Genomic DNA, 17739 nt, shown 5'->3' with positions numbered 1-17739 from the left:
CAAATATGCAGGGCGAGAGAGGTGCTGCTGGCTGCAGCTCTTTGGCCGGCCTGTCTGCGCATGCATTTACCCTGCGGGCTAGCTGGACATGAAAAGCAATGGCGACGGAGACGCTGAACGACGTACAACGTGAATAAATTTAGGTTTGGATGACGAGAAAGGGCATTTGGACATCTGATGCTTGACGTCTTTCCTCTCGGTGTAGTCTTCAATCATCTACCAATCCTGACACAGGCCTTGAAGCATCTCACGCCCGCACAGGCGGAGTTGCACCCATGGATTCCACCATCAGGTACCGATCCCAACCACCAATTGCGCCTCTGCCACATTACCCGTCAGCGTGACAGCCAATGCCGGCTCGAGACGCTGCCAGGAACAACACAGCCCGTCGTTACCGCTCTGCCGGATCCAGAGAAGAAGCAAAATAAGAGTGACGATGGAGAATCCGACGTGCCTTACTGCCCTGAATAGTCTGCTCTATGCTACATCTGCCACTATCTGCTTCGTCTCAATATCTCAACAAAACAGGTAGCTCCAAGAGAAGCGCATCTACTCGGTATGCCATTGTGCTATGTCGAATCTATCGACCTTGTCCTCGACACTAGCAGTAGAGGTGGTAGCACGCTGGCATCGCATCAGCGGCTCTCATCCTTCAGCCATCCATCACATCACCAATCACACAGCTGCCCTGCTTGCGTTTGGCGTTGGGCCAGGCATCTTCAACGCACTACCACCGGGCATAGTCACCAACAAGGCACTCGGCTGCACCCAGGCGGAAAACCCAAAACACCAACGGCCCCTGCAGGCTATCGAAATCGGAAACCGAAAGGCCCTGTCGACATGCATCTCAACGCGTCAGACCCACCTTTCTGCCTGTAAATGGATTTGCACAATCATGAGACATCTCCAAGGCTGCATTTGCAACCTAATTCCACTAGCAAGAGCATGGCGGCCAGTACCGTGCTCCGAAGAAGACACTTAGTAAAGTGACTGTGCGTACTCCTGCCGGAGGTAACAATATTACGCAAACCACGCGAATCTCTCGCCACAATCGACATCACACGCGGTACACACCCGATAGGAAGATCGAAATAGCCACCATGTAGGGCCGTCACATCGCCAAACCTGCAACAACACCATGCCGTCCCATCCCACCAGACGGTCTCGCTGAATCCAAACACCTGTCACCCCCGTTCCGTCGATCAAACGCCATCCTTCGATTCCATCATCTCTATCTTCTTCCAGCCAGCCATCCCAACCTCCCCGGCCCATGGACGAGGCCCATCCCCCCTGTCTCTGTACCTTGGAACGCAACTGCAGGCTCCAAAAAAAGTATCACTTTAACTTCAGCTTCAAACCGTATCATCCACCCTCCATTCTCTACAGCCTCGCCTCTTCATGACGAGCTTATCGTCACGCTTACACAAACCCTATCAGCCTAGCCAAGCTAGACACCCGTCCCACTCACACGACATGGCCGCACAGCATCACACTCGCCAGGCACACGCATCCGCAAAAGACATGCCCCACTACTAAAACGGCCGCCAAACGTGACATCGCCAGGGGTCGCTGTGCACCGCAGCACCTTTAATTTCGCCGGCCACAGGCCCCCTTCCTCGTCCGGCCGTTGGACCAGGGGCCTGAGTGTACCTTGTACCCAAGTACCGAGCTGGGGTGTGCCCATGTTTCTCCGTCTCTGCCATCCGAGCACCGCACGCCTGACACCTGCAGTGCAGTGCCGGAGCGGGTCCCGGGCATCGGGACTAAATAGTGCTGCACAGCCAGCCTAAACTGACCAGAGCGCTATAGGCAGGGTACGTGAGATATATGCAACTTTTGTGTCATGAAGTGCCTATCGTTGCCTTCCTTCATCCACATCGGGTCATCTCCACTACAGACGACCAACCCACCTCGTACGTCCTCGACTCCACAAATCCCCCCGCTGATGGCCCATTACGTACGATGGAGAGAGTTGCGCGTTTGGCTGGAAGCCAGCGACGTGCCCGCCCCGCCGTTGGAGCTTGCAATATGGCGAGTAGGTAGTGCCACAGGGTACAACCAGGCAAACGAACCCACTGTCACTGTCAGTCAACAGTTCGAACAGGTCGCACTAGCTCCTTTTTTGGTTTGACAGAAAGCTTAAATCGGGTTGTCTGGGCTGATCCCTTCGTAAGTCAGCTACAACGCCTGGGGCCACTTTCGGGGCCGTGAGTTGGGAGGCGTTGTGCACAGGCACGGTTCACCCAACCACAAGTCTATCCAGAGCCAAGTCGCTTTTTCTGAGCCAACAAGGACGCCGTCGTCACTAGGGCGCCAGCCTTGATTATTGCACTAAATTCTTGACTCCTAAAGGGATTAGGTTGTAGGTAATCCTGTCTACATACTCGCGCGTCTAGGGGACCTGCGTACTGACAGATGTGTGAAGCCATTGTGCGCTTACTTGGCTCACGTCCACGAGGCGTCACTCTCCTTTCCGCAGAGGTACAGGTACAAGTACATATAATACACAGCTCTCGCAGCTCTCCACTCGCAAAAAACCCCTTCACGAAACTCAGAGGGGAGATCGCGGCTCTCGCCAGCAGCTTCTTCTCGGGCCCGCCTACCATTCCGCGGGATCTCTAACCGACGCGGAGCCTAGCCTAGCCCAGCCCATCATCTCTCTCCATCCTCGGCGGCGTCTCCCGTCGGATGGAGAGACCGCTGGATCGCTGGAAGAACCGGAAGCGTGCCGGCTTCAGGCATGCTGAGTCGCGTCCCTGCGTCTTGCACGCACGAAGGATTCACGTGTTGGACGTGCTGCGTTGCACGGCGCGAACTCTTGTCTTACCACCCCGCGGAAGACAAGGCTCTTCTGAAATCTTTCGCTGTGGGAGTGTCAGATGATCATCGTGCTTCTCCATACGTAAAATGGGGGGATTGCACAAACCGTAGCTAGTCGTTGCGTGGCAGTCTGACAAGTCCTGTTTCTCGCGCGCTTGTGGGAGCCTGGATGGGGTTAGTCGTGGACGGAGACGGTATTGTTGCTAATAGATGCAAGCGCGAACGTACCACTCTTGGATCTTCTCTTGGCGGTTGTGGTTGGAGGGGTGGGTAGAGAGGAATTGGGGGGGTTCGCCCTTTTGGGCTTGGGCCATGCGTTGCCAGAGGCGCACGGCGGCTTCGGGGTTGTAGCAGCTTTGCGCCATCATTAGGAGGCCGATGTAGTCGGCTTCGGCCTGCGTTGGGTTTAGTATCGATCGTGAGCGTAATTGTTGACGATGGGGAGGTGATATACCTCTTGCTTCCTGCCTCCAGGGCGAGCCACCACAAGGTCTGTAATCAGCCTGCTAATACCCTCCGGCACACCAATCGAGTAGGCCATAATGATATTGATCAGAAACAGCGGCAGCGCCTGGCTCATCCGCTCCGCCGTGTGATGCGCTACATTATGCGCGATCTCGTGACCCAGCACCGCCGCGACTCCATCATCGTCCCCGCATATCGGCAGGATGCCAGAGAAGACAAACACCTTGCCCCTACGCCCTACTCATTAGTAACACATCCAACCTCACCCAGTTAACGCACGATGAGACGTACCCCGGAATCACAAACGCATTCACCTCCTCGCTCTGAATCACATGCACCTCCCACTCCTCCCCCTCCAGCCCGGACTGCGGAACCAGCCGCTCCAGCACCCGCCGCACCTGCTGCGTCGCCGGGTGCCACTCCGGCAGTACCCTTCCCTTATACTCGCGCATGATCTGCTGGTAGCCGGCCTCGCCCTGCGATTTCTCCCATTCCGCGCTTATGCAGTTGAAGCGGCGGCGGCCGGAGACCTGCGTCGCGCATCGTGTGTTAGAATGTAGGGATAAGCCGCGGGGGAAAGGAGGGGGAGCGAGGGCGTACGGGCACGGTTTCGAGGTTGAAGACGTAGAAGCCGCCGGCGACGGTGGTCAGCCCGCCCACTTCGCGGTAGAAGGTTGGGCGCGCGGCCCAGCGCTGCCAGATGTTGCCGGAGCTGCCTTGGAAGCGCTGGTATTGCGGCCGGCTGGGGCGTTGTGGGCGGTAGGAGCGGGCACTGGTGGGATGGGGGGTGGAGCGGTATGGTGGGATGTTTGGAGGGGTGCGGAGTTTGGACCATAGGCCGCGAGAGAAGGAGGGGCGGGACATGGTGAGGTTTGTGGTGGATGAGGACTCGGGGATGTGGTATAGGGGCCCGACGGGCTCAGTGTTGACTGGGCGATGGGTGAGGTTGAGGTTTAAAGGGAAGTTTTGGTAATTCGGGTGGTGACGTGAAGGCTTGATGTTGAGGCAAAGCCACACTTTGTGGCGCATAGCTTGAGCCACTTCTTTCGAGGTTCCATTCCGATTGGAACCATGCCCGAACCACTTCCCGAGATCAACTTCTTTACTATGGGCCCTCAGCCCGAAGACCATAGAAAGAAGTTGCGCTCGATTCACGGGGAATCCTGTCACACATAGTGCCTACTCCCTAAATCTCCCATAGTAATTCATCAGATCTTCCAAGATTGACGGTATGTGCAAAGTTTTGTAAGTTAGGCAGTCCAGGTACATTCATGTCATACTTCTTGTTCCTTTTATATACACTATGTGCTCCTTTGGCATCCGCCTCTATGTCCCCTATCTCCTACTTTTTTCCACGATTTTCCTTAACTCTTATTCTAAGAGATTCACACAGCCTGGCCACTTCAGTGCTTTAAAGCACGCCAAGGTCATTTACCTGTCCTATACGATTACTCTTAAATTCCTGTCACGTTTGAAAGATCCATGTAATGTTGAATGTTTTTAAGCGCGGTCACGTTGCGGCCAATCTACAACTTCCGATTTAGGAGATCCACGCAACGTGGGTTCATTCACGCGAGTTGCTTCTGCTATGCTCTACAAATTTCCTTGGGGTGTCCACTGTGGCTTTTCTTGCCATGAGAAACAACCCAATCAGCTTATTAGTGCTCTGTGCTTCTCACATTATTAGTTTGGTTTTGGGTAATCCAGACAGTATGTGTTTTTCACCTCTGATGAACACCACAGTTTGTATTTTGGCTTTCAAGCAAAAGAATAGGGGAGGGCTAATCGTACACCCCCTAACGAATAATCGTACACCCCCTTTCGAATGATTATACACCCCCTACTTTACCGCTTCTGATTGGCTCGGAGGTCCGGCAGGAGGCCTCCGAACATTCACCTTTACGTCTATCTGCACGTGCGTCTCTGCCGTATGTGAGCTCGTACGTGAGACTATACGTGAGGCTATACGAATCGACATGGCTATACAGCCTCTCCGTTTTACGGCGCATCCTTTCCGATTTGTATAGCCTCACGTACAGCCTTACGTACGAGCTGTATATACAGCTGCACAAATTGGCAGGATGCACTGTAAAATGGAGAGGCTGTATAGCTATGCTGATTTGTATAGCCTCGCGTACGAGCTCACGTACGGCCGTATATACAGTTGCACAAATCAGATAGGCTGCGCTGGAGGCTACGTGGCCGCATTTGGAGACAGCATTCGGAATTAGTGAGCAAGTGAAGCGAGCCAATCGGAAGCTCTGGAGCAACCCTCTAAGCCAATCAGAAGGCAGTGAAGTGACAGGGGAGTAGGGGTGTACGATTAGTCGTTAGGGGGTGTACGATTATTCGTTACGGGGTGTACGATTAGCCCTCCCCAAAGAATAATGGTTTTGTTCTTTTTAGGGTATAATGATACTGAAACTACCAAGAAAGCAATGCATTATTTTGTTTTCCCCCGGATCCTCCAATAACCTACCTGGGCTAGGGGCTTCTCAAGGTATTTCCTGTCTCGAGAAATCCCTGTCGGCTGCTTCCTTTACGGACCCCACTTCCGTCAAATGCTCCACCAGCGTAAACTGACAATGGTCCCAGTCCATGTCGATCTGTTCCACGAATATCCAGCCCTCGCCGACATCTTCCCAGTATGTCGCCTCATATCTAAGAACTTTCAGGCATTCAAAGAACAAGACCTCTCTCATGCCGCATGGAAAGTTCGGCTTGAGATTTCTCCATGCATCCGATTGTGGCGCTGGAAGGGGTACCGTCCCTAATTGGAAGTCCGATGAATCCAAGTCCGGCAAATCCATGTCCTCTCTCCAGTCGCATGGAAACCTCAGCTCGAGATTTCCCCATGTATCCGATTGTGGCGCTGCAAGGGGTACCGTCCCTAATTGGAAGTCCGACGAATCCAAGTCCGGCAAATCCAAGTCCTCTCTCCAGTCGCCTGGAAACCTCAGCTCGAGATTTCCCCATGTATCCGATTGTGGCACTGGAGGGGCTAGCGTCCCTAATGGCAAGTACGACGAATCCAAGTCCTCAATCCGTAGATCAAGTCTGAGGTGCCCCCAATTTTCTCTGTTTCGGAATGAATCCCATACTTCTACTTTGATGCCATCCTGTGCACAATAACCGGCGAACTCCATCAGTTCAATGTCCTCAATGACTTTGGTGAAGAGGCTGTCCCTAACAACTTCTTCAAAGGGAATATCCGAGTCGGACTTGCTGAAGAGATAGACGCATAGCCCTAGAACTGACAGGTGCGGGAGGTCATCATGAAGTGACGAAGCGAGCTCTAGAATGCTGGGCTTGTAGCTGGCAGCATAGTTGCGTATCCAGGAATAGGACACACGTAGGGTTTCTAGGCTTGGCGGTAGGAGGTTTTCCAACACTTGAGGGGTTCCATCCCAGCGAAGCAGTGTTTCTATCGGTGTTACAAGAGAGGTTAGGCTGGCGAAAGAGACGAGAGAGTCGCCAAGATCGAGATCGGGGAGTAACCAGCCATCGTTATCTTTATTGCGTGGATCGATTCCGCCCTTGCAGTTAAGATGCAGAGTCTTGAGAGAGGAAGCGTGTATCTTAAGAATAGACGTGGGTATGCCAAACCATGAATTTTGTGCAACACTGGGATTCATGACCCACCCAATATCGAGACGGAGAGAGGTCAACGCCTTGCATGATCTGATCGCAGCAGATAGGGTAAATTGACCTATGTGGTCTCCTGTGATGGTAAGGTCTTCGATTGTAGAAGTCCCATACTTGCATTCCCAGAGCGCGGACCCGAGCCAAGGCTTAGGAAGTTGGTACTCATACTGAACCCCACTGATTTCAAGAGTGCGAAGGCTCGGTAGACCGAACACTGGAGAAAGCTTGTGCATCCCAATTCCGCTGACGTTGACCGCGACGCGATGGAGAGAGGAGAAAGAGTGAATTTTGCTACCTAGGGTTCCGTGAGCCACCGCTCTTAGCATCGCCAACCACCGATGTGTGGTGCCAGGATCAGGGTGCGCTGTGTGGCTGGGCACGGTAGATTGAATCTCGAGTTGGCGAATATTCGTTACCCGGGAGAGCAGCACCGCCAGCTGGACGTCAATATCGTGACAATTGCCCTTGCAGCCTCCATTTTCACAAACCGCTGGGACCGTTATACCCAGGTTCTTCCATTGTTCCCATATCTCGTGCTGCTCTTGTCCGTTATTGTCGATGATGGGTTTCGTCGAATCTGCGGGCGGGTGCTGCACAACGATATTGCGAACGTATGCAGCCAGTTCCGGTTCTCGAAGGATTGTGCGAAGGAAAGAGCTAGATGAGTGACCGTAATAATGAGTGTATCGACGATACAGAATGGACACAGTCACACGCGAAAGACGACGATTCGTCTGCAGCAATCCTTGCCCTCTGAAATGGAGAGCGCTGCCTGTTTCTTCGAATGTGTGAGATACTATCTCGAGAAGAAGCTCGTCTGGCAGGTCTTCGAGTTCGGCGACCTTCGAAATCGTCGAGACAGTGCTTTGCCGGCAAAGGTTGCTCTGTGAAGTGCTCTTCGAGCTTCGTAGTGTCTTACTTGGACGACTCTCAATTGAATGGTCCAAGATTTTGTCTGCAGACTCTGCATGACTTGGTCGCTTCCTTTTACGGCTTTGATTTGAGGAAGTTCCGAGTTTTGGACATTTGTAATCGCTCGTAGGTTTACGAGATTGATGAAGTCTTGACTTGGTGTAAAGATTCCGAATAGAGGGAGCATTGCGAAATGTCCTCGTCGAGTCATCTTTAGGAGGCATGCGGCTTAAGTAGTCTTGTCTCTGAAGGAAGGAAAGCGAGAAGTATTGGGACAAAAGTGTAGGGGCCAGGCTGCTGAGGTTTCTGGAGGAGGTTTTGCGTGTTCTGAAGTTGAATATAATTGTTCATCGCGATAATAGAAATTAACGAAGAATGAACCATGGTACTACACCCATTTTCGGCTAACAACCACAGCAAATCAACAAATTAGACTTTAATTACTGGATAACATCATTTCCATCTCATTCCGTCTCATTCAACCTCATTTAAACCTCACGATTAATCGACTTGGCATAGAGTCAGTTGAAAGCGACTGTGACGACTAATGGAAAACTGCTGAATGACGCTGAAGATAATCCCGGGTACGTAGGAAGATGCGAGGGAAGTATTGAGTAGGGAAGGATGATACCAGAACAAGTGCAGTGAATACCATATATCTAATGAAACAATGTGAAGCACGCTTTACTAGGGATTGGAAGAGAAGGCATAACCTCTGGCAGTCATCATTCGATTCAGGCGTGGCTTTCAAAGGCCTTTGAAGTATGATCTATCTTGAGATTGTTCCCGGACTGGCACTCATCCTCCGTCCATGTTTGGTGATGATCATAACTCACACAATCTTTCCGCTTTTCATTTTCTCAAAAGCCATGTTCCTTCAGCTCCGTCTCGGTCTAGTCCTACAGTGAATCTACCATTCCCGGATCGTTCATCAACGGTCTCCCTTCATGCTCTTTAGCGCCCGGGTAGTATAAGGCGCCGCTTTTGACGTCTGCGCTCACTGCTGTGCTTGCCCAGAGTTGGCCATGCGCTCCTACAGAGACATCGACAAAGACGAGTCTCATGAGCGCAAAGAGCGGTTTGAGGTGCGGGTAGGTGGCATTCAGCCTATCTGCAAGGCCAGTTTGGACGCCCCCGGGATTCACAGCAACGCTTTTGATCTGCGGATAATGCTTTGCTAGTCCTTTCGTGAAGTACACGTTGGCGAGCTTGGAATGTCCTTAGCATGCCAATGGGCCGATCGACTCCCTATCTGTCTTGACTTTGTCGAGTAGCAAGCCAGCCTTCGGGGCGAAAACAACTTGAGAGCTGGAGCTCAAGTTGATGATTCGGACGTCGCTACCTGGCTCCGCAGCTGTCCTTTCGAGAACCGGCATCAGTAGCCTAGTCAGCAGGGCGTGACCGACGTGATTCGTGCCGAACTGAACTTCGTAGCCTTCTTTTGTGACGCCCAGGGGTCCTGTCATGATTCCACCGTTGTTCATCAGTACGTGAAGACGATCATTCTCAGCTAGGAAAGTCTGGGCTGCCTTCTTTACGGACTCGAATGAGGCAAGATCTAATTCCAGGAACACGATATAGGCATTGGGCAACGCCTGCTTGATTTCCGCACTGGCATCGGTTGCCTTCCTCTCGCTGCGAGCTCCCATATAAACTTTCGCGCCATGTTTGGCAAACTGCCGTACAGGTTCTTTTCCGAGTCCATTCTTGCCGCCAGTTACTAGCATGACCTTGCCTGATAGGTCCGGGATATCTGTATCTGGTTTGAAGGTAATTCCACCACCGAAGCCGAATATATTGAAATACTTGACAAAGTCGACTTGCTTGGTATTAAGCTGACCAGATATTCAAGTGACGAAGGAAGAATGGTAGTTGAGTGTTGGGAAGAAATGTGGAAAGATCTTTAAAGATATAAGTATTGTGTATGGTCTAGTCGGATTGGATTAGGCGGCCTAAAGCCCACCCGCGGCCCCGCATCATCGCGGGACAAGGCCTGATAGAGGATGAAAAGAGATGCGTCAATCGGATTTAACAAGTCGGGATGTTAATGCACCGTCTCCTTGCATGCTCTTCCTACCTCTGTCCGGTGACCCAGCGCTAAAATCAAGCCACAAACTTACCGTATAAGGTAGAATTACCTAGCGACCTCCTAGCCGATCAATATTCAAGCCAGTTCAACATTACCACCGTAATATCATGGGAGCCTTAGTCACGTGACGTGATTTGATGGATTATAACATAACTTTCATCACGTGACCCAATGTCCCATGAGATCACGGTGATAGCTCGGAAGAAGAGGTTGATTAGGGTCGACTCAGTTATCGCGCTAGGTTATCGGACGTAAAGAGAGCCTTTAGAGAGTGAGCGCCGGACGTGAATAGAGGTTGTACGTGTCTCGAGCTGGCCCCTAGATGATTCTCAAGGCTATAGGATACTTTCGTAGACGATGGAATATGGACGCCTCTCCAGCCTGGTACAGCGGATAGTCGAGCTGCAAATGCGCGTGGAGGAGTCTATTAAGTACACCTGCTCGGAACGGGGCAGAGGAGCCATGAAATAGAAGAGGAGTTGAAATTATCCAAGGTGTCACCTTCCGTGGGTCATTCGTTGAGCATGGATTCATGGGGACCTTGTTGCTGTATACATGGCGCGGTATTGTCACTGAAAACCCAATGTCGGCGCCTCGAAGACTTTCTCGAGAGATGTCGGTGGGTACGAAGGACCTCGGGAAGATGCCAAGGAAGCGGCGCTACATTCAAAGGCGCTAGACCTAAACTGAACAAACACCCAAATTTAGCTTGAACTATACACGCGATCTTTAAGAGAGTATTCACGACAATGGCGATGAACTCATCGCGCACAAACACATTTCCAGGATGATGGACAGCAGTATAAGCAACTATGGCCTCCCAATTCCTCCCCCGAGCCGTCTTCCCGACGCTGGACTCGCTGCCGCGATCCTACTTCCTCGGCCACCACAAAGCGGGACTTTCGAAGATGAAGACAATGCTTAATACTATAGACCTAATAATTGAATGCCGGGACTACCGAGTACCCCTCACGTCAAGGAATCCGCTTTTCGAAGCCAGCTTAGCTGGTAGACAGCGCCTCATAGTGTATACGAAGAAAGACCTAGGAAGCCACCACAAGAAGGCGGACCTAAAGGTACCTCTCTGTCATGTTTTGGCTTTAGCAACTGGATGAGAGCTGACAACGGCAAATAGCGTGAGCAGATTATCACGCAATGGCATGCGCCTTCACCCGTCCTATTCTCCGACCACAAAGAGCGCCGCGACGTCCGTCGCGTCCTCGAATTCGCCCGCGAGTTCGCCGATCGCACAATGTCTCTCACCGGCCTACGATTGATGATTGTTGGGATGCCTAATGTTGGGAAATCTTCGCTTCTGAACGCGCTGCGTATGCAGGGCGTTGGGAAGGGCAAGGCGGCTTTCACAGGAGCTCAACCAGGAGTCACTAGGAAAATTGCCACGGGCGTCAGGATTATTGAGAGCTCCGAGCAGTCGGAGGGTGTGTTCTTGGTCGACACGCCAGGTGTTTTTATACCGTATGTTCCGGACGCCGAGGCGATGCTCAAGCTTGCCTTGTGCGGCAATATTAAGGACAACATTATCTCCCCTACCACTCAAGCCGACTACCTACTATACCACATGAACCTCCAATCGCCCGACCTTTACGCCGAGTACCACCCACCGACGAATGAAGTAATGGACCTGCTGGGCGCGGTTGCGGTGAAGACGGGAAGGCTGCAGAAAGGCGGTACTCCCGATGCCGAGTCGTCCGCTTTGTGGATGATCCAACGATGGCGGACTGGCAATTTTGGAAGGTTCTTGCTTGATAAGGTCACGGAAGACGCATTCGAGATGGCTAAGTTGGAGGAGACCAATCAGGCTCCTAGCTTTCACCAGGCAAAGAAGGCCGACAAGGAACTCAGAAGAGCTAGGTCGAGGGGTCGCAACATGGATGTAAGCTGAAGCTAGGAGAGACAGCTGTTGGCTTTCATCTCGACACAGACCTCCTCCGCCACTCATGCTAGGCTTGGGAATCGCTCCTCTGAAGTAATCTCAGTGGCGCGGTGATGGAGGCACAGTTCATGCAACACAACCTGACCTATCGAGGTGAATGGTGATGCTCAAATATAGCACCCACATCCACTGCCATGTCATGCTTAGAGCCCTGTATACGGACAGGAACCGGTATCTGTTGGATTTTAAAATCCCAAACAATATCGGATGGAACAAGCATGTTTGAGACAATCTGAACAAACACATATGTAGCCTATATTAGATGAATCAACCCCCTCTAGAGAGAGGCTATGGATTTCCGGATGTCAACAGTATCTAGGAGAATGCGTGTTCGTGGGAGAATCCCCTCAGGAGAGGATCAGGTACTATGGCACCGTTCAGATATCCAACAAATATAGAACACTATTCTGAACGAGTCTGAATTACTTGGCATTTTGAATTCGTAATACTGTAACAGAGGAACGTTGTTGTGTTTAAGGATGTCCTTTTAAAACAATCTGCCTGGCTGTCCGTAGACTAATCCGGCAATTCTCACCACCTTTCCACTCCCAAGTTCTGTGTTTGTTTCGAATGGCCACAACAGCGATCTCTCGGCCTAGCAATTCGAGTCCCCCCGAGAGCAATGCTCAAGCCCGTAGCCTCAAAATATCACACCACATTCTCACTTCCATCTCCGCTGCCTCCCACTCATCCTGCCCTTCATACTGAACAAATTTCTCCTTGTGCGGCTCTTTCAGCCCTCCCGCCACTTCTAGACCCTTCCACACCTCTTTGATCATCTCTTGCACGAACGTCACTGCCTCCTTCACCTCTTCTTCCGAGGACACGGCCTTCGCTGCATCCTCCACCTTTCTGTCCGAGGATATGGTCGATGCGAATTTGCCGTCGGCAGCATTGGGGTCGCCAACGTGGTTCCCGATGTACACCACCACGCCGTGCAACGCAGGCGGGTTACCTCCCACACCTTTCGCCGATTTCACCTCCCCCACTCGAATGATCAGCTCGCCAATCCCGTATGCATGGCCGTCACGGATGCTGAGCGACTGTTTCGGCGTCCAGAGCGCAGAGAATTTTGTGGAGAGCAGATTATTGAAGGATTCGGTCTGGGTGGCTGGAATGGCCACGACGGCGTTACCAGGGCCGGGCCTCATAGGAACACCGGGAATAGGTGGAGGGTGGATGTATAGGAAGGTCTTTCCGGGATGGAAGCTCAGATTGAGGGCGTGATGGTATGCTCGGGGTGTGGGGTCGTCGGAGGTGGCCGGCGTGGAGCGTGAGAGGTTGTGGGCCAGATTCCAGGGGGGAAGAGGCCTTGCTTTGGTGTACCTCTTGTGGATGGCAGACACTACTTCTTGGAAGGTTGAAGAGCCCGGGGCCGAGCTTGAGGGGGGCTGTCCGGCCACATAGTAGAGTCTGGAAGGTCAGTTAGAATGTGGGCTTGCCGTGTGAAAGTGACGGGGAAAGAAGAGGTTAATGGTGTACCCGCAGACTTTCATATTAGATGGTAAATATTAGTGCAATAGATTTAGGGCGGTACCAGTGAGGATGAACATAGATGTTCGTGGTGTGGCTGTGACAATGCGATACGTGTTCGAGGAGGGGTACCATGGGTACAATAGATTGAATGTGGGTGGGTCCACGGAGGTTCTCAAGTATACCTAGGCAAGAAAAGCTTCATGTCCTCTTCTTGAACCTCTGGAGCCCTCGCGCCTTGCCACATTTTGACGGGCTGCATCCTGGACGACGTGTTTGGCAGGTGAGAATGGGAGTGGCGGTGTTTTGCCGATCGAAGATGATCAACACCAGGTTGTTCCTAGCGCCTGCTTCTGCTATCGATTATGCAGCCGCACGGGATAGCTGCAGCAGCGTTCCTCCAACTTCCCTTTCCACTGCTTGTCATACCCTCTCTTTGCTCGTAGACCGTCTCTGTCGTTTTGTTCTATCTGTCTTTACTGGCGAATTCACTCTGCGGCTCTTTCTCCCGCATTCATTACTTCCACGCGTCGCGCTGTTTCGCTGCTCTATACTTTGGACCCCAATTCTCTCTCCTTTTCGAGGAATGACGGCGTCTGCTTCCTCTCACCCATTGTAGCGTTCTTTATCAGTTTCCACGTACAGTATCGGTGCAGACCCGTCTGTAATTCACTCACTATTGCCAACATGCAACCACTCTTTCGCCGATTTGTACTGCTTTGTGTCATTGCCGCCCTGGGACTTCTCAGTCTTTACCACATTGCCGGATGGGATTCGAAATTACAACCGTCCAGGCCATCCTCATCGCTGCCGGGACGTATTAAACACTCCGTAAAATGGAAAGACGTCCCCGTACGATACCCTGTGACCTCGACAATCGCACTCCCTTCCGGAACTCCGTCCGCTATCCCTAGAATACAACACGAATTTGGCATCGAGACCGATGGAAATAAACAAAAGAGATTAAAGAGATTAGGAGCCGTCAAACAGGTGTTCCTGCGGTCTTGGATGGCCTATAGGGAGCACGCGTGGCTCCAGGACGAGGTCTCGCCGGTTTCTGGAGGGTTCAAAAATCAGTTTGGAGGACGAGCTGCTACATTGGTCGATGCTCTGGATACGATGGCAATAATGGGCCTGGACAAGGAGTTTGGCCAGGCCCTAGCTGCGTTGAAACAGATCGATTTCACTACCACGGAAACATCCACGGTGAATGTCTTTGAGACAACCATACGATACCTTGGAGGCCTACTCAGCACATACGACCTAACGGGAGGGAAGCATTCCATCCTTCTCAACAAGGCTACAGAGCTGGGCGACATGTTGTATGTTGCATTCGATACTCCCCATCGACTACCTATCACTCGGTGGGATTGGGAAAAGTATGTTAAAGTCTCTTCATTCTGCCCATTTTGGCTAATGCTGTAATAGCGGAGCTCTGAGTGGATCTCAGGAAGCACCTGTTTCGGTGTTAAGTGCCGAACTAGGCTCTTTGAGCCTAGAGTTCACCCGCCTATCGCAGCTCACTGGAGATGATAAGTACTATGATGCTGTAGCACGGGTCTCCAATCAGTTTGAAAAGCATCAGAACTCGACAAGTATTCCTGGTCTCTGGCCAGTCCGCATCAATCTCCTTGCCGAATCGTTCACCGTCGACCGCACTTTCTCTTTTGGCGGAATGTCAGACTCTCTTTATGAATACTTCCCTAAACAGCACATGCTCCTCGGTGGCCTTGTCCCGCAATACCGCAAACTCTATGTTGGCGCAATAGAGGCAGCTAAGAGGGTCTTGTTCTTCCGCCCTTTGACTCCAGACAACAGGGATATTCTTGTGTCTGGTACCGTCAGAAAGAACGCCGCAGATCACTTCAAGCTTCAGCCAGAGGCCCAACATCTAGCCTGTTTTGCTGGAGGCATGGTAGGCATTGGTGCTAAGATTTTCGATCGTCCTGAAGACCTTGATGTTGCACGCAGGCTTGTGGATGGTTGCATCTGGGCGTATGAATCTATGCCCTCTGGAATCATGCCAGAAAGCTCCAGTGTCATCCCTTGCCACGATCCCGAAGATTGTGAATGGAGTCGACAAAAATGGTACGATGGGGTCATGGATCAGCGCCCTCTACACTCGTACAGAGATGATGTGGAGAAGATTGTGGAGGAAAACAACCTCGCCCCAGGCTTTACGGACATTACGGATAGGAGATTTCTTCTCCGGTAAGTCTCTATTTGCCACAGAAGTGCATATCACGGCGCAGGGAACAGCCACGCTAATGAATTACAGCCCCGAAGCTATAGAGTCTGTGTTCATCATGTATCGCATCACTGGAAACACGACGTTACTAGACAACGCGTGGGAAATGTTCCAAGCCATCATTGCTAGTACTAGCACGGACATATCAAACAGCGCAATCGCCGACGTGACCGACCTTGAGCCAGAGCTCATTGATGAATGTGAGAGTTTCTGGATGGCCGAGACGCTGAAGTACTTCTATCTCATCTTTTCTGAGCCAGATGTCGTCAGTTTGGACGAATGGGTCTTGTAAGTGCTGCCATTCTGCGGTACTTTTGCTGCTTATTGGACTCATGCTGACCATGAATCATAGCAATACGGAGGCCCACCCTCTGCGCAGGCCGCAGTGATTTTAGATTTGATTTCTCTGGAGTTTGGTGAAATGGGACAAAAGTAAACTACATAAAGGAGGAAAAGGCGCTATGGATATATCAAATAGACGGGCCTTTGGTTATACACTCAAACTCAATTCAAAATAATTCTCGTTGGCTGGAATAGTGTTGAGGTGCATGTTTGATTGTAGGATCATGACAATCACCTACAGCAATCAATGCTAGTAGCAAACCTCGCGCTCATGTACATACATAATGTTCACCTTCTATCAATGTTCAGACACTATGGCCTGAAATCCAACCCTGATAGACTCTAGTGAACCCCTGGGTTGTGGTGGAAATAGATCCGGTCCACGATAAGAAGGCTATTCATAATGAAAGTGAAAGGCTTCCGATACACCACATCATAGAGCAAATATTATATCGTGGCATCACCGTCCTGGCGTACTGTCTTTATTACGACCGTACCTCGTTCGTGCTGTCTTCCTAACGTCCCTCCCTGCGTAGCGGAAAACCCTGCGTGACGGAAACCCGCCAGTGCTTTTCGTTGTAACAATGTCAACAACAGTTAAGAGCTGCAGATAATCTCGGAATAAAGACCTTAAATCCTAAGCTTTATCCACACTTTATTTCTTCTACAGAAACCTCCTGCTTAGCCTATAATACCACATTTCACTACAGGCGTACACAGTAGCGTCCCTCTAGACAGCCTCGGATCTACTAGAAAGCTTGTGCATCCTGTCCAAAACTTGTCAAGCTGTAGGTAGACACAGAAAGATTATATACCGAGTAAAGTATACAAGTATTTGAGCTCATTGCGCTCTGGTGGTGACCTAATGCCTCATTAAGCGGGGTTGACAAAATGAGAGCCCTGCTTCCTGACTGCACAGCGAAGCCAGAAGCGGAGTAGCTGTATTCTAACGACGCTGACGTTAGATTTTCATACCGCTAACGTGACTTAAGTCAGGCCGCGGGCCTAATTTAATTTAGAGTACCCTTGTATGACTCGCTCGAACTTGAACATGCGCCAACCTTGTAACTAGAGTTACTATACGCGCGCTCGTTATTGTAATATGTGCTGGCAAGTATGGATCGTTATTTGCAAGACTATAGCTGCTTGATTTCATGAAGTGTAATTAGTATACACATATTGATTTTTCTCGATCCATAGAGAATTTCCAGCTTCTGATACACTCGGGTTGCACTAGCTACAACCTAGGAACAACAACTCGTACGGTTCACGGTCACCTGTACCACCCCCTTGCCTATCTCTTTCTCTTTCCTTACGACGTTCTTTGTCTCCCTTACGGAGCTGAGCCACTAGCGCATCTCCTACACTATATAGTCTGCCCCTACGACATTATCAATCCAGCAGAGTTCACAACCAAACCAACCTGAGTGATACCTATCTTCGCCACCCCACGTAACAACTTCGATCTCTTGCCCATGTGCCTGCTTACGCCGCTGTCTGGTATCTTAGAGAAAGGGCAAACCGATCCTACTCTTGCGACGCAAGCATGCTGGAATAATGTTGGCGACACGCGCGGGTAGTCGGATGATCGTTCCCCAGGACAGTGCGGTAAGCAGCGCACGCTCTTTTGTACAGAACACGAGACTCGCCGTAGCGATGCCGATTTGCAAGGAGGTGAGCGAGGCAGTATACGCTTGTCAGCGTGTGTGGATGCTCAGGCCCAAGCACCTTCTCACTCCGCGCCAGCGTCTGCCTGTTCATCGATTCCGCCTCCTCGTACTTGCCTTGGCT

The 17739-nt window shown here is 51.3% G+C and overlaps 7 protein-coding genes across 7 annotated transcripts in view; 3 read left to right on the top strand and 4 right to left on the bottom strand.

The window, feature by feature from the left end:
• Positions 1 to 2823: 2823 nt before the first annotated feature.
• Positions 2824 to 4416, bottom strand: BDZ99DRAFT_523689 (peptidase family M48; the record flags this gene model as incomplete). Its single annotated transcript, XM_033725820.1, has 6 exons — positions 2824 to 2864; positions 2927 to 2985; positions 3049 to 3215; positions 3275 to 3515; positions 3577 to 3815; positions 3886 to 4416. 6 exons carry the CDS (start codon positions 4414 to 4416, stop codon positions 2824 to 2826), a joined length of 1278 nt encoding a protein of 425 aa, XP_033573186.1.
• A 1261-nt stretch (positions 4417 to 5677) lies between these two features.
• Positions 5678 to 6607, top strand: BDZ99DRAFT_465869 (uncharacterized protein). Its single transcript, XM_033720645.1, has one exon. It carries the CDS (start codon positions 5986 to 5988, stop codon positions 6415 to 6417), a length of 432 nt encoding a protein of 143 aa, XP_033573185.1. The 5' UTR covers positions 5678 to 5985; the 3' UTR covers positions 6418 to 6607.
• Positions 6608 to 8466: 1859 nt separating this feature from the next.
• Positions 8467 to 9569, bottom strand: BDZ99DRAFT_538358 (NAD(P)-binding protein; the record flags this gene model as incomplete). The annotated part of the gene is made up of 2 exons (XM_033726636.1): positions 8467 to 9050; positions 9105 to 9569. 2 exons carry the CDS (start codon positions 9567 to 9569, stop codon positions 8742 to 8744), a joined length of 774 nt encoding a protein of 257 aa, XP_033573184.1. The 3' UTR covers positions 8467 to 8741.
• Positions 9570 to 10684: 1115 nt separating this feature from the next.
• BDZ99DRAFT_422608 (P-loop containing nucleoside triphosphate hydrolase protein) lies at positions 10685 to 12303 on the top strand. The gene is made up of 2 exons (XM_033716993.1): positions 10685 to 11007; positions 11067 to 12303. The coding sequence occupies exons 1-2, from the start codon at positions 10744 to 10746 to the stop codon at positions 11832 to 11834; spliced, it is 1032 nt and encodes a 343-aa protein (XP_033573183.1). The 5' UTR covers positions 10685 to 10743; the 3' UTR covers positions 11835 to 12303.
• A 62-nt stretch (positions 12304 to 12365) lies between these two features.
• On the bottom strand, positions 12366 to 13644 carry BDZ99DRAFT_465866 (uncharacterized protein). Its single transcript, XM_033720644.1, has 2 exons — positions 13368 to 13644; positions 12366 to 13298 (listed from the first exon to the last, which is right to left on the bottom strand). The coding sequence occupies exons 1-2, from the start codon at positions 13379 to 13381 to the stop codon at positions 12512 to 12514; spliced, it is 801 nt and encodes a 266-aa protein (XP_033573182.1). The 5' UTR covers positions 13382 to 13644; the 3' UTR covers positions 12366 to 12511.
• Positions 13645 to 13774: 130 nt separating this feature from the next.
• Positions 13775 to 16324, top strand: BDZ99DRAFT_501124 (class I alpha-mannosidase-like protein). Its single transcript, XM_033723785.1, has 4 exons — positions 13775 to 14737; positions 14787 to 15569; positions 15637 to 15894; positions 15959 to 16324. Exons 1-4 carry the CDS (start codon positions 14046 to 14048, stop codon positions 15993 to 15995), a joined length of 1770 nt encoding a protein of 589 aa, XP_033573181.1. The 5' UTR covers positions 13775 to 14045; the 3' UTR covers positions 15996 to 16324.
• Positions 16325 to 17475: 1151 nt separating this feature from the next.
• BDZ99DRAFT_490159 (kinesin light chain 1) overlaps positions 17476 to 17739 on the bottom strand; it is a gene marked incomplete at both ends in the record, with an annotated part of 2856 nt that continues 2592 nt past the window's right edge. Inside the window, one exon of the mRNA XM_033723037.1 lies at positions 17476 to 17727. Within this exon, the coding sequence (XP_033573180.1) occupies positions 17476 to 17727 (252 nt within the window). The remainder of the gene's footprint in view (positions 17728 to 17739) is intronic.

The sequence above is a fragment of the Mytilinidion resinicola genome (genome assembly GCF_010093595.1).
Source record: "Mytilinidion resinicola strain CBS 304.34 unplaced genomic scaffold BDZ99scaffold_16, whole genome shotgun sequence".
Lineage (NCBI taxonomy): Eukaryota > Fungi > Ascomycota > Dothideomycetes > Mytilinidiales > Mytilinidiaceae > Mytilinidion > Mytilinidion resinicola.
The sequence above is the reverse complement of the archived record's forward strand: the minus strand, read 5'-3'. Positions and strand labels throughout refer to the sequence as shown.

Bases quoted from the DNA above. Each gene is read 5' to 3' on its own strand.
- BDZ99DRAFT_422608 (XM_033716993.1), top strand. From the start codon at position 10,744: ATGGCCTCCCAATTCCTCCCCCGAGCCGTCTTCCCGACGCTGGACTCG. The intron at 11,008-11,066 runs GTACCTCTCTGT...AACGGCAAATAG, and splicing joins ACAAGAAGGCGGACCTAAAG to CGTGAGCAGATTATCACGCA.
- BDZ99DRAFT_465869 (XM_033720645.1), top strand. From the start codon at position 5,986: ATGCCGCATGGAAAGTTCGGCTTGAGATTTCTCCATGCATCCGATTGT.
- BDZ99DRAFT_501124 (XM_033723785.1), top strand. From the start codon at position 14,046: ATGCAACCACTCTTTCGCCGATTTGTACTGCTTTGTGTCATTGCCGCC. The intron at 14,738-14,786 runs GTATGTTAAAGT...ATGCTGTAATAG, and splicing joins ACTCGGTGGGATTGGGAAAA to CGGAGCTCTGAGTGGATCTC. The intron at 15,895-15,958 runs GTAAGTGCTGCC...CATGAATCATAG, and splicing joins AGTTTGGACGAATGGGTCTT to CAATACGGAGGCCCACCCTC.